Here is a 12,617-nt window from a genome sequence, read left to right as displayed (position 1 = left end):
GGATGATTTACTGGCTGATGGGTTCAAAAATGCTTAATTGTATTGGATGTAATCTTCAATCTTAATTGAGTTGAATTTTCATTTGCAAATAAACCTTTTAAATGATTAATTGAGATCAAAGAAAGCCGAACGCTGGCCAACTGCTGTGAATGTATATGTGTGTGGCTGGTTTGCATTAGGAAACTATATAGGTGATATTACTCTTAAGTGATTACTAAAACTGTGCCACTCCTTTACCTCTTCACACACACACACACACACACACACACACACACACACCACACACACACACACACACACACACACACACACATCACACACACACACACACACACACACACACACACATCACACACACACACACACACACTCCCACCTTAATGTTGCATAGTAATGCCCCCACACTCCCACCTTGCAGTATTGATCGGTTGCCAGAGGACACAAGGTCAAGTCGCATGGTGTCAATATTTAAACCAGCCCTCAGCACTGGGGACCTCTACCATAACCTCATTAATATGGGGGTCTGCTCTTCTCAAATACTCTCCTGGCACAGAGAAAGGTCGACTTCAGGAATGAGGGGATGCATACCCACGTCGACAGTACGCTTGCACCCACACGCAAAGAGCTGCTGAAATAGACAAGGAATATGATATGTACACAAATACATCTTGCATCTTTACTGATTGTTTTAATGTATTTCCTATTGAAACAGGAAGTTGCTTTGATACATTGCAGAGTGATTTTAACATACTCAACCTGTCAGGTGATGCATTATCACAACTGGCTGTATAAATATATGCTATGCAGATGCAGAATTCTCTGTTTGTTGGGGAGCATGTTATATTTTGTGGATATCTTCTTCATCACTGTTTTAGCAGCTAACTTATCATCATGCCTGAGCACCCTGGGTGAAAATAAGCCACTGTTTGGGATAATTGTCCATTTCCCCTTGTCTTAAAGGTGGGGTAGGTAAGTTTGAGAAACCGGCTCGAGATATATTCCATGGAATGCTCTTAACATCCCGATAGCAATGAATATCTGAAGTGCTTTGACAAAAAATCCATAAACAATTTCATCTGTGGAAGCCGTAGTACTGTAAAAAGCACGACCAATCATCTGAGCCGGCCCGGCTAAAGTAACTGGATGGCCTACCTGCCTGTCAGCCTTCCATCTGGGCACAAACTTACCTCGTGCCCTCATTGGTCATGTGCGCGTACGTGTGTGTTGGAGGAGGGACTCTGTAAGGAAGTGGCAGATTTTTTCCGGTTGTGTATTTTCAAATTCTGCGGACTCGAGCTGGTTTCTCCAAAATTACCTACCCTACCTTTAAGCATGCTTTTCTACAGTATAATACACACACACACACACAACACACACACACACACACACACACACACACACACACACACACACACACACACACAACACACACACACACACACACACACACACACACACACACACACACACACACACACACACACACACACACACACACACACGCAGAATGGTGTGCAGCTTTGTGCCTGACTGTTTGTTTAATCACCCATTCTACCACTCAATCACTTACCCAATAACAACACAGTCAAGGGGGCCCTGAGGCTCCCACAGACAGTTTAATTCTCAATTACAGTCCATTGTAATCAATTGTTGCAGCTGCTGTAACTGCTGCCCTCCCTACCACGCTGTTCCTACTCTGGTCTTATCTTTCTACAGAGACTGTCACGAGGAAGGCCCAGCTCCATCAATAGGGACGCTCACCCTCTGCTGTTTTCGCACAAACAGTCACGTGTCCAGCTAAAAGTTTGTGTCAGCAAGCTTTCCTTCAATCATCTATTCTAGTGCTTCATTTACACAGCAGTCTGTAGGCAACACACACACTCTGCACTGTGTGAGAAGAAAGGCTTGCCACATTCCAGATCTTACAGTTACCATTAAAGACAGTTTAACTCTCATTCACACATTTCGCTCCGTACGCCGCCTCTCTAGAGAGTGATGGAGGTCACAATGAGCCACGAGAGGGAAGGAAGAGGCTGAGAGGGAAATAGAGAACAGGCATGCTATTCCTTTTTTCAATATTTAATAAGGGTATTCGGAAATTAAACTACAAATGTATACTAAACTGCCCTACAGGAGCAGAAGGGGTTTGGGGGATTGGGGGCCTTAATAAACCCTCATTTAAGTTTTGTTTTTTTGGCAGAATATTCTATTTTAAACCAATCATGTCACACAATACCTAAAACATGCACATGTTTTACTTTAGAACAATCTGGAAGCACAGAGCTACAAACAAAATGTGTCCATTTCAACTAATAACCTTGTACAACAGATTATAGTTTTATAAATTACATATATTATTTAAATGTTCTTGTGTTGTTATTGTCCTCATTTCTTTGGTTCTGAATTATTAACATGACGTATAAAGTATATCTTTTTAATTATAGCATACTGTAAGAGACCTTGGGGTAATTGCATTAGCTGAGATTAGCTGCATCCACCTCCCTAGTTAGTTTTACCTACAGGGTTATGACTAGTTCAAATCTACAACTTGCCACACATGTGTGAAAGACTTAATGTATTTCCTCTGTAAATTGGCCATAATAATAGCCATAATAAAGTGACTTATACTGTGGCTTGGCTAAGATTTTAGCAAGTTAAGTCTAAAATATTTAAAAAGTAAATACCAGTACTTACTCAAAATTAACAATTATGTGTACTGTAAGTTCACTTTGTAAGACTGCTGCAATTATGGTTGTTTTTGGAGAAAATGCATGTTTTCTAACGCATGGGTGTCAAACTAAATTTCATCACGGGCCACATTAGCATTATGGTTGCATTCAAAGGACTAGTTCTAACTTTAAGACCATATAAATATACTTATATATATATATAATATATATTAAATAACGTATTATTGGCTCTGCATTGGATTATTATCAGTTCTGGTAATAACTTCATAAATAATTACGTCTGAAAGCAGAAGTCTAGGGCAAATAATTGAAAGTAAATATTCAACAATTGCACCAATTGTATTGTATATCATATTATTTCCAAGCTCTTGCAGGCCACATAAAATGAGGCCAAATCCTTCAAACATATAGCTCTCAATCTTTCAATAGAAGTTATCATATTGTCCTCACCTGTACTCCAGGGAGAAGCGGGTCAGCTCAGTGTTGTTGTGGATCCATTTGAACTCCAGTGGCCAGCTTCCCTCAGCCATACAGGTCAGAACCAGCCTGTTGCGTTCCAGATGGAGCTGGCTGCGCACCGGCTCCGTCTTGAAGTAGGGAGGCACGTCATCTGTAAATATAGAGCAGAATTTGCCATTGAAGTTTTGCTTTTGAAGCTACCTCAAAAGCATCCGAATAAAGAACACAGACTCTTAAATCCCACACACATCCATGAAGCCAGAGGCACAAATGTGTGAATAAAAACAGAGTAAAGAATGACAGGACAAAAGAGCGAGAAGATAAGAGGGATAACTCTGAACTCATCTTTCATCCTGATGAGGTAGGCATAGTAGATGAGGAGCAAACATGGAGTTGTCAAAGTACTGAAACGCATCAGAAGGAACAAACTGGCACAAAGAGGCTTTGTTGATGCTTACAGCTAGGGCTGCTCGATTATGGCAACAATCATAATCTGGATTATTTGGGTCAATAATTGTAATTGCGATGATTAAATGCGATTATTCATTGACTTTGAAAACATCCATTTATTGGAGAAAAAAATGTGAACAGTATGTTTTTAACAGTTGATTACCCTGAACTTTAAGTATAATTCAACTGAAAAACCAAAAAATATATATTTAAAAAAATAAAAAAAATAAAAGTAATAATAAAAGAATAATCGTTTTATTTTGATTACGTTGTTTTCGTAATCGTTGCAAGCCATAATCGTAATCGCGATTAAAATACGATTAATCGAGCAGCCCTAGCTATCTGACTGTAACAGATTGTAGATGGTCAGATGCTGGGATATCACCTAAGACAAAGCAAACTCTGCTGAATTAGCTCATCACTGATATGTAAACAGGAAGCTGCCAAACTCGATGGAAAACCCTTCCTGGACGTGTCTTATTTGGAATATGTGAGCGAGGCAGTGTTGTTGGGAGATGTTGACTTGTTCTGGGAGAGTGTCAGAGATGTCTGGCTAACAGGGAGGTGGAAGCGGAGGCATCAAGTGGAGAAAGATTGCTCCTGTGTCTCCCTGCTCTGTGTGTGTGTGTGTCACTCATTGGCACGGGGCACTACTTTCCTTCCAGCTAGACGGAGCAGATAGGAGAGGAGCAAAGCCGAGGAGGAGGCATGAAATCCTTTCATCATTCGTTCGCCTCCACTCCGTTTCGCTCTGTCTTTCGCTCTTTCTGTGTTTCTTCCGCACGCTCTGTTGAGTGTGAAGGAACGGATTGAGGAAGACCAGCGAGAACTTCTCCACAGGGTGATGCACATGGCAACACACACACACACACACACACACACACACACAACACACACACACACACACACACACACAACACACACACACACACACACACACACACCACACACACAACACACACACACACACACACACACACACACACACACACACACACACACACACACACACACACACACACACACACAATGACTTTTATATCTCAATCAAACAGCCTCACACGCAGTCTGTCAAAGTCCCTCGCAGTTTTCTCACCGGTGATAAATGATGCGAGAATGGAGAGCTTACTTGATGATCATTGTAAATATAGAACACATTAATTGGATGGTTGGATAATATAATTATCAAATTGACTGATAATCAGGCATTGAAATTAAACTGTCAGAATGATCTATAGTGCTGATATTTTGTTCTTCCACCGATAGGAGGAATAATGAGCGGGAATATAACAAATGAAGGTAGAAAAGATGATTTGCAAGCTTTTCACTTTCACTCAACTGAGACTTCTCGATTTATACGACTAATTTGATGACGACATATTTTTGTAATCACACTACCAGTGCAGTGTGAGGTATCTTATCACGGAGGTAGACAACAGGGTAAAAGCCTACTTGGTTTTTCTGTTCATTATGGTGTCATTTGAAGATGAAGTAGTAGTTGTTAACTCTATTCCACTTTTAAAGTGTATTTTAATGTTGGACACGCTCCAACACTACATTCAGAGGCAAATAGTGTACTTTTTACTCACTCACATGTATTCAACACTCACATTTGCTTTGTACATATAAAGCACATGATATACTGATGTGTTAAAATGCAGTAATGTATCTACATTTTGTCTACATTGACAAACTCCAATAAACTTACATATTATTGAAGAACACTGAATAGTATAATAACTATAATAATGTAATACTTTGAAAAGATCATGTATGCATAAAGAATACTTTAACTTTTGAACCTTGAAGTACAATCAGCTCATAATACTTCTTTACTTTATATTATTCCAAAATGAGCCATTGTGCTGAATGAGTATTTTTACTTTTTGTACTTTAAGTACATTTTGCTGCTAATACTTTTATACTTATACTTAGTAACATTCCACTGCAGTATCAATACTTTTATTTCCCTTGGAATAAGATGTGAGTATTTCTTTCTCCACTGCAAATAGGTGTGCTGTTAAAGAGCAACACAAACGAGAGCCTCCAAAACAAATAATAACCTTTACAAATGATAACCTTGTGAAGGCAGAATTTATTACAGAAATATTTCTGAGTTTTATTTGTGTGCACCTTCATAACTTGTCTCTCTTTGTGGATTGTTTTTAAGTTACCGTGTGTTGAGAAATCCAAGGATATAAAGCTACACACACAATGGTGAATTAGGAGGAAAATCAAGAGAAATTAAAAGCATATAAATAGTATTTGTTTGCGGTTCAAAAGTGCACGACATATCTGTATAAACCAATAATGAATATTCATACATTCCAGCACCTTCTTGTTGCATATTTATGAACAGTACGTTGGTGCATCTGACTTCTGAGCGCTGTGCTAACCCAGAGGCAGGGCATGAATACATATTTACAACAAATAGAAGAAGACAGAGGAGACTTAATAAAGCGCCAATATTGATCCGTCTGATTCAACTCACATTACTATTGAGCATTTCAGTTGTGCCCCTTGCCATCCTGATTGCACTGCTCTGTGTAACTCTGATTCCTTTCACTATAGTCAAACAAGGAGAAAGCCTCCACATAGCGGGAGAAGCTTAAGAAGCTGAGCCAAAACACAGACGCGGCTAATCAGAAAGTCACACTGTGATGTGAAGAAGTCTATTAGTGCAAAGATTGAATATGGAATGAACCAAAAGGAAAGGAACAACTTTTCACAAAGTGAAAGTGATGTGTGAGAGGAGTATAGCATACAGGGGGCTTAATAGATTCAAACTACAGATACAATGTAAAACAGACTCCGAGGTAGCTTAAGAGTTGGAGTGCCTTGGCATCTCTCAAAGCAGTGTGGGTTAATACTATGGCTGGCACAGAGGAAGATAGACTGCAAAAAATGAGGGAAGATTGAGATGTGCAATAGTGATTTGAGATGGCCGAGACTAATTATTCCCCGGCGATGTGCTTTTATCTACGATGGGGAGATAAAAGAGAATGAGGGGGGAGGCAAATGAGAGGCAGGGGAAGAGAGGGAGAAAGGGCCGGGGTATGCTAAAAAAACACTAGCATGTGTACCATACTATACCCATACACAGATACTTGATCATCAGCAGGAAGGGACAACAATGGATCTATATATTTTTTGTTAAACTCAAAATGTTAACACTAAAACAGTACTATGGAGTGTTTTAGACTCTCTGCTCATTGTTTTGGTTATACAGGCATCAACTATTGTTTTTGGTTTGTTGTAGTTGCTTGCAACAACTCATTTGAAGCTGCAGCCCAAAACTATTTTAAGCAAAACAGCCACAGTACTTTACCTCTCTAGCAAACATCAGACCAATGCGTGACCATATATTTCCCTGAGCCATTGTAGAGCATAAAGCAAAGCTATACGTTTAATACGGTTATATTATGTCAAATGTGTGTTTAAATATTGTAATATTGCCCCAAAGTGACTAAAGAATCCCCAATTATCTCAGAAATCTTGAAGTCACCTATTTTCGCCTATACTGTATACACCTTAGCTTAAGCCTTAAAGCAAAGATAGGTGTGCTAGTGCTAGAAGCTAGCTTGATGCTAACAACAATTACACACTTGTGTCTATTGACACCAGATAAAGCTAGTTTACATGGTCCAATTTTAGCCAGAAACTCTCAAACAATGAGTAACACATGCGCACTTCTTCTCTCAAAGTGAAAAACATACGTTGGAAAACATTAACAACTTGTGCTTACAACTCTACGGTGTTTTGCGAAAGGTAAATATACCTTATGAGGCGAAAAATAGTGACGTGAGGTTCCAGCTTTCACTTGTTGAGTGAGGTAGAGGAGCGCCGAGTTTCCCCCTAGTGGATCCCCGAGGCATTACCAACAGATCGACGCACAATTAACCCACACAGATAAATCACCTTTAGCATCACTAGCTATAAATTAATCAAACTTGCCAGCACTACAACATAATAACTGTAACTGAAATGAAATAATATGTTGTGAAAATGGATACTTTAACAAAACTGTAATGATCTATTTTTAAAAAAAAAGTTAAGTAAGTTTGTCCCAAATTATTTGTAATTATATATCACACAATAAGACAGATATAATGTGAATAACTTATGTCACCAACATGACATTAAATTCAGAGTCACATCCTCAATCACCAAAGATGTATTATTCTCTTCCAATGAATGCCCAAACTCAACCCAACTCCAGCTACAGCTATGCTGATGTGTGCTTCCTGTGCAATACAAAGCAATTATTGTGTGAGCGAGGCCCCTCATTTGCATACAGCACAGCTCATGCCAGAGGATGCTCCCTGGGGCACGGCGCAGGTCGACTGAGTGTGTGTCTGTGTGTGTGCATATGTGCGTGCAGGTTAGTGTGTCAGACGGACGCTCACAACCCAGTCTGCAGCATAGTCAATTAAATCAACTCTCTCATTAATGAGAACAGTGCCAGGTACAAATGCCTGCCCTGAGGTGGGAATTCATAATTGAGAAGAACTTGGAGAATACATTTCTAAAGTAACAAGAGCTATACTCAGGGACATTTCTCCTATTTTCCTCCAAAATACTAATATTAAAAAGGTGAAAACAACCCTTAAAACGTATCCTTACCAGCATCAGCCTTTAATGTCAAATACATACAATGGAAATATACTGTATATTCCTTTATAAAATAATACGGCACACAAGTTTAAAAAACATTTTATAAAATATAACACAAATAAATGATTGAAATGCAATCATGTTTCTATTGTATCATTTGAACTATGATTTATTTACCTGGTGTGAATCTTTTCAGATGAAGGATTTAAAAGGAATGTACCAATTACTTACAAATGTGGTTTAACCCTACACAGAGGATTTTCTTTCATAACGATCAGAAACACATTGAACTAAAAGTAGTGCAGAATAAATAGTGGCTAGAAGTTTTGTAATAATCTTGCCAGTTTAATCAGTTACGCCTCTTGTCCATTGCCAGATAAATATCCTCTTGTCATTTTTATGAAAGCACATATTTTCAATGCTTTGGCTCTGCTCAATATTTCTGAGAGCTTGCCGGCTTTACAGGTGACAACTTTTCTCAGCTTTAATGAGTCAAGTGCAAACCGCACGGCTGAGTTTTCACAGATAAGTCAGGCTGTGGAAGCGCTCACAAGCTACTTTCCAGTTCCCAGAAGGCTGTGGTGCTGCGCTGGCAGCCATGAGTAGCATCCCTCCCTCCTAGCTCGATCCCCAGGGGCCCAGTGCTTCCGGACACAGCATACATATTTCAGGTGCAGCCTGGGGGCCACACACATAGCAACAAACACAGGTGCTTGTCTTTTTATACACTTGGATATCCCAAAAAGTACTAAGCGGTGTTGAAAGGCACAGCCAACTGTATATTAATCACGCATGTTAAATGGTTGTCTGGATGTGAATTAATGTTGTTTGTTGTCTGTTCAGGGACTATGTCAGATTTCTGTATTTCACACAATTTGCACAGCGTGTCATCTTTGATGGCAGGTGTCTGGATGTATGTGATTGTGATGCTGATGAGGTTGGAAGTTCGCTGGTGGTCTAACTGAGCTGCTAATGGCCCTGCTGGGTGTGAAAATCTGTTCCACTGTCTGTCTTTATTTAGCACACCGGTCTAGCCCTCTTGCTGAGTGAGTGAATGTGTGTGTGTGTGTGTGTGTGTGTGTGTGTGTGTGTGTGTGTGTGCGTGTGTGTGTGTGTGTGTGCGTGTGTGTGTGTGTGTGCAGGGTGGGAAATGGAGGAGCTCCAAAATATGCCAGTGTATGTAGGCTATGTCAGCACACTATACTGTACATCTTTCTTTGGCAGACGTAGACGTGTGTGTGTGTGTGTGTGTGTGTGTGTGTGTGTGTGTGTGTGTGTGTGTGTGTGTGTGTGTGTGTGTGTGTGTGTGTGTGTGGGTGTGCTGATTGATATTTTCTCATCCCAAGGAGACACTCACTTCAAGACCAGCTGCTGATTTCCACTGCCACGTGTCTACAAACACATGACACAATTTTACCAAACCAATCAGCTGTTCCCTACTCTGTTCACATATAGCCATAACACTCCATATATTCTAACACATTTTCACAAACACACACATCTTTCTTGCACACAGATGTTGGCACATCTCCAGTGTATTATATTGTTGGCCCTTTTTGTTCAATTCATGGCTCAGTGACCCTCATCCTCCTCCTATTTCCCATGAGACCCTGCTGGCAGCCACTACTCTCAACTCTGGTCTTCCAGCGCTGTGGGTCCAAAGACCCCTGCTGTGCTGTTCGTGAGAAGGACTCTAAATGGGCAGAAGAGGATGACCACAAGTTCATTAGTTATTATTATTTATTCATTTCTTATTTATATCTGCTTATTTTATTAGTTTTAGACTTGATCTGCCCGGACTAAAGACTGTAAAACATCCACATCTAGCAAACACTAGATATTAATGTTGCTATGGTGTTGGTATATTCTAGGATGTTGTTTACCAAACTCTGGGGCATGTTCCCCAGAAGGGTCAGGCGACATTTTGTAAGGGGCCCCAAGAGAAAAACAAAACAAAAATATGATTATTATTTCCCCGATATTTTGCTAATCTTTTTTCCCTGTGTATTTCAATGAGGTGCTTGAAATACAGTTTACTTTTTTGGAAGATTTGACGAATTGAACAGGTTGTGCACCACTGATCTTGGTACACAGGGTGCCCCGTGTACACAGCAATGTGGGATGGATTCCCAAAGTTTGAAATATGATCAAATTCATGTTTTCTTCCCCTTTGCTGTTCTCATCTCCTCCGGTGTAGGATCTGGCCACGATCAATCAGAGCATCTCAAACATTAAAAGTGTCTCTTTATGCAGCATGGGCAAAGAGGGACGGCAGTCGTAAATCTAGGAGCTAACCTTTAGCCACGACAGGCTAAGCTCTCAGCTCGCATGCTTACTTTATCACTTAACCCAACAGCAATCCTTTCCCCCCCTCCAATAATGACTTGCAAAGCTACACTAAGCAGCTAATGCCATGAAACGGAGCTGCACAAAGAAAATACATTTGAATAAACAGGTGTGGGAAAGATTATAGTGGAAAATGAAAGAAAATACGACTGAATGTTTGCCAATACACACTTCCCCATTCCTGCTACTTTAATTGTCTGTTTCTTCCACATGCAAATATGTGTACGGGTGTGTTGGAGTATGTTTGTGTGTTTAGGGATGTGCGTGTGTTTGCTCAGGAGCAAGCTGGTTTAATTTCCCAAAAGATCCAGAAAGAAAAATCTCCTTAGTGCTGGTGTGTGGTGCTCAGTACACTGAGCATATTATGCTATTATGTTTATGGAGGTAAATCAATTGCTGTATTATGGAACACAATAAAGCTGAGAAGCATCTCATGTACCAGGATCTTATGGCTAAAAAGTCTGCATGAGCCATCCCTGCAGCAAACCTTCGCTATGCTCCAATGAGGACCTTTTATGCTAAAACAGGACGGATTTACACTCACATCTTACGTAGTGATATGCAGGGAAGATGTTCTACACCAGTTAAAGTGAAGAATTGGGTAATTTTAAATGGTTACAGCATGGAAGGAATGTCTTTTGATATTGTGTTATGGAAAACTTTTAGATTCCTGTTCTGATACCACTGTAGGAGGAAATAAGTGCAGTCAGAGGAAAAAGATGAACAAACACAATGTCGACACGCACACTATGCGAGACAGTACGCATCAGTGACCTGACCATCCCACGGCTATGGGATGGTGTGTGTCTGCAGTCCACCCCTGGCCTGCTGAAAAATTAACGCTGTGGAACATTGTTCGCTGGTTCTCAATAATGTATGGGCAGGTTACAGCAGGAAAGACCACAGACCGAGGAAGAGTCTACTCTGCAGCGACTCAAATTCAAACATATATGTGCAGGGCAGCAGGTATACACACGAGGTGTTAACCAAACTCAACTTCATAAACCCCCAATGTGTGCTAATGTTTATCGAGCCAAGTGTAAAGTTCAATGTGAGAATAAACTAAGCGAGAGTGTTGCTCATTTGTGAGCCACAAAATAACACATTTCTGCCTCGTCTTGGCTGACGTTCATTACATTTGCGACAGCCAAATCATGTGGAACTAATTTATTATTATGGTGAACGCAGTATTATCGGTGTGCAAATGCAACACTCAAATATCTATGAAAATATCACTGATATCTGGAGAGATGCCAGAGAATAATTCCCAGAGAAGGAAGACTTAGTGAGATTCTGCAGGTGGATGCAGCAGGCTTGCAGCACTGGCAGAATGACAATGGGCAGAGTGGACACAACAATTACTCCTAAACATTTGATCAAAGAACCAAAGCAGGCCTTGCCCGTTTTAGACCAAAACCAGAAAAAAACTATTTGCAAGTAAGAGAATAAAGACAGAAAAAAGGAAGATAGGTAGAAAGAAACGCAAAGTCACTAGTATAAAGTCACTACAAATAATACGTCTATATGAAGCATGATGTTGACGAAAAGCATGGTCCTTGTTGTCTTCTGGTAAACATTACTGTATTTTTTTATTGTATTTTATGTCAGTTTTTGTATAACTTGCAGTCATAGGTACACTGTGTGTCATCCTAATGAGTCAACAACAATTGTTGAGGTTTGATAACAGAAAAAGCTAAGATTTCCAATCTAGGGACGACAAACTAAATCATAACAGACCAGGATACAAGTAAAATAGTTCATGACTGCATCTAATCCGTTGCTCATAGCAATAACTGTGAAAAATAAGTAAAATCAAGAGTATTTCATCCTGAAGGCTACACAACACACACAACAGCATGTGTTAGGAGTGAGTTAATATGATACAAGGCCCTCAATAGAAAATGCAACAATGACCAATCATCTAAAAATAAGTCAGCGTGTAACGTTATTATGGACTCAATCAAGGGTACTCTATACAATGAGCTACAGTGACATGCATCACTGCTGTAAGTAGTTTTGTACCTGACTGTATGAAACAGTGTGCTTTTTCAAGCACTT

The 12,617-nt window shown here is 40.0% G+C and overlaps 1 protein-coding gene across 1 annotated transcript in view; it reads right to left on the bottom strand.

The window, feature by feature from the left end:
* The window catches only part of sdk2b (sidekick cell adhesion molecule 2b), a 290,174-nt gene that overhangs the window by 86,411 nt on the left and 191,146 nt on the right, over window positions 1-12,617 (bottom strand). The window contains 1 exon segment of the mRNA XM_034218059.1: window positions 3,141-3,300. Coding sequence (XP_034073950.1) covers window positions 3,141-3,300 — 160 coding nt within the window.

The sequence above is a fragment of the Gymnodraco acuticeps genome, unplaced genomic scaffold (genome assembly GCF_902827175.1).
Source record: "Gymnodraco acuticeps unplaced genomic scaffold, fGymAcu1.1, whole genome shotgun sequence".
In the NCBI taxonomy this organism is placed as follows: Eukaryota; Metazoa; Chordata; class Actinopteri; order Perciformes; family Bathydraconidae; genus Gymnodraco; species Gymnodraco acuticeps.
This window is presented reverse-complemented; position numbering and strand designations above follow the sequence as displayed.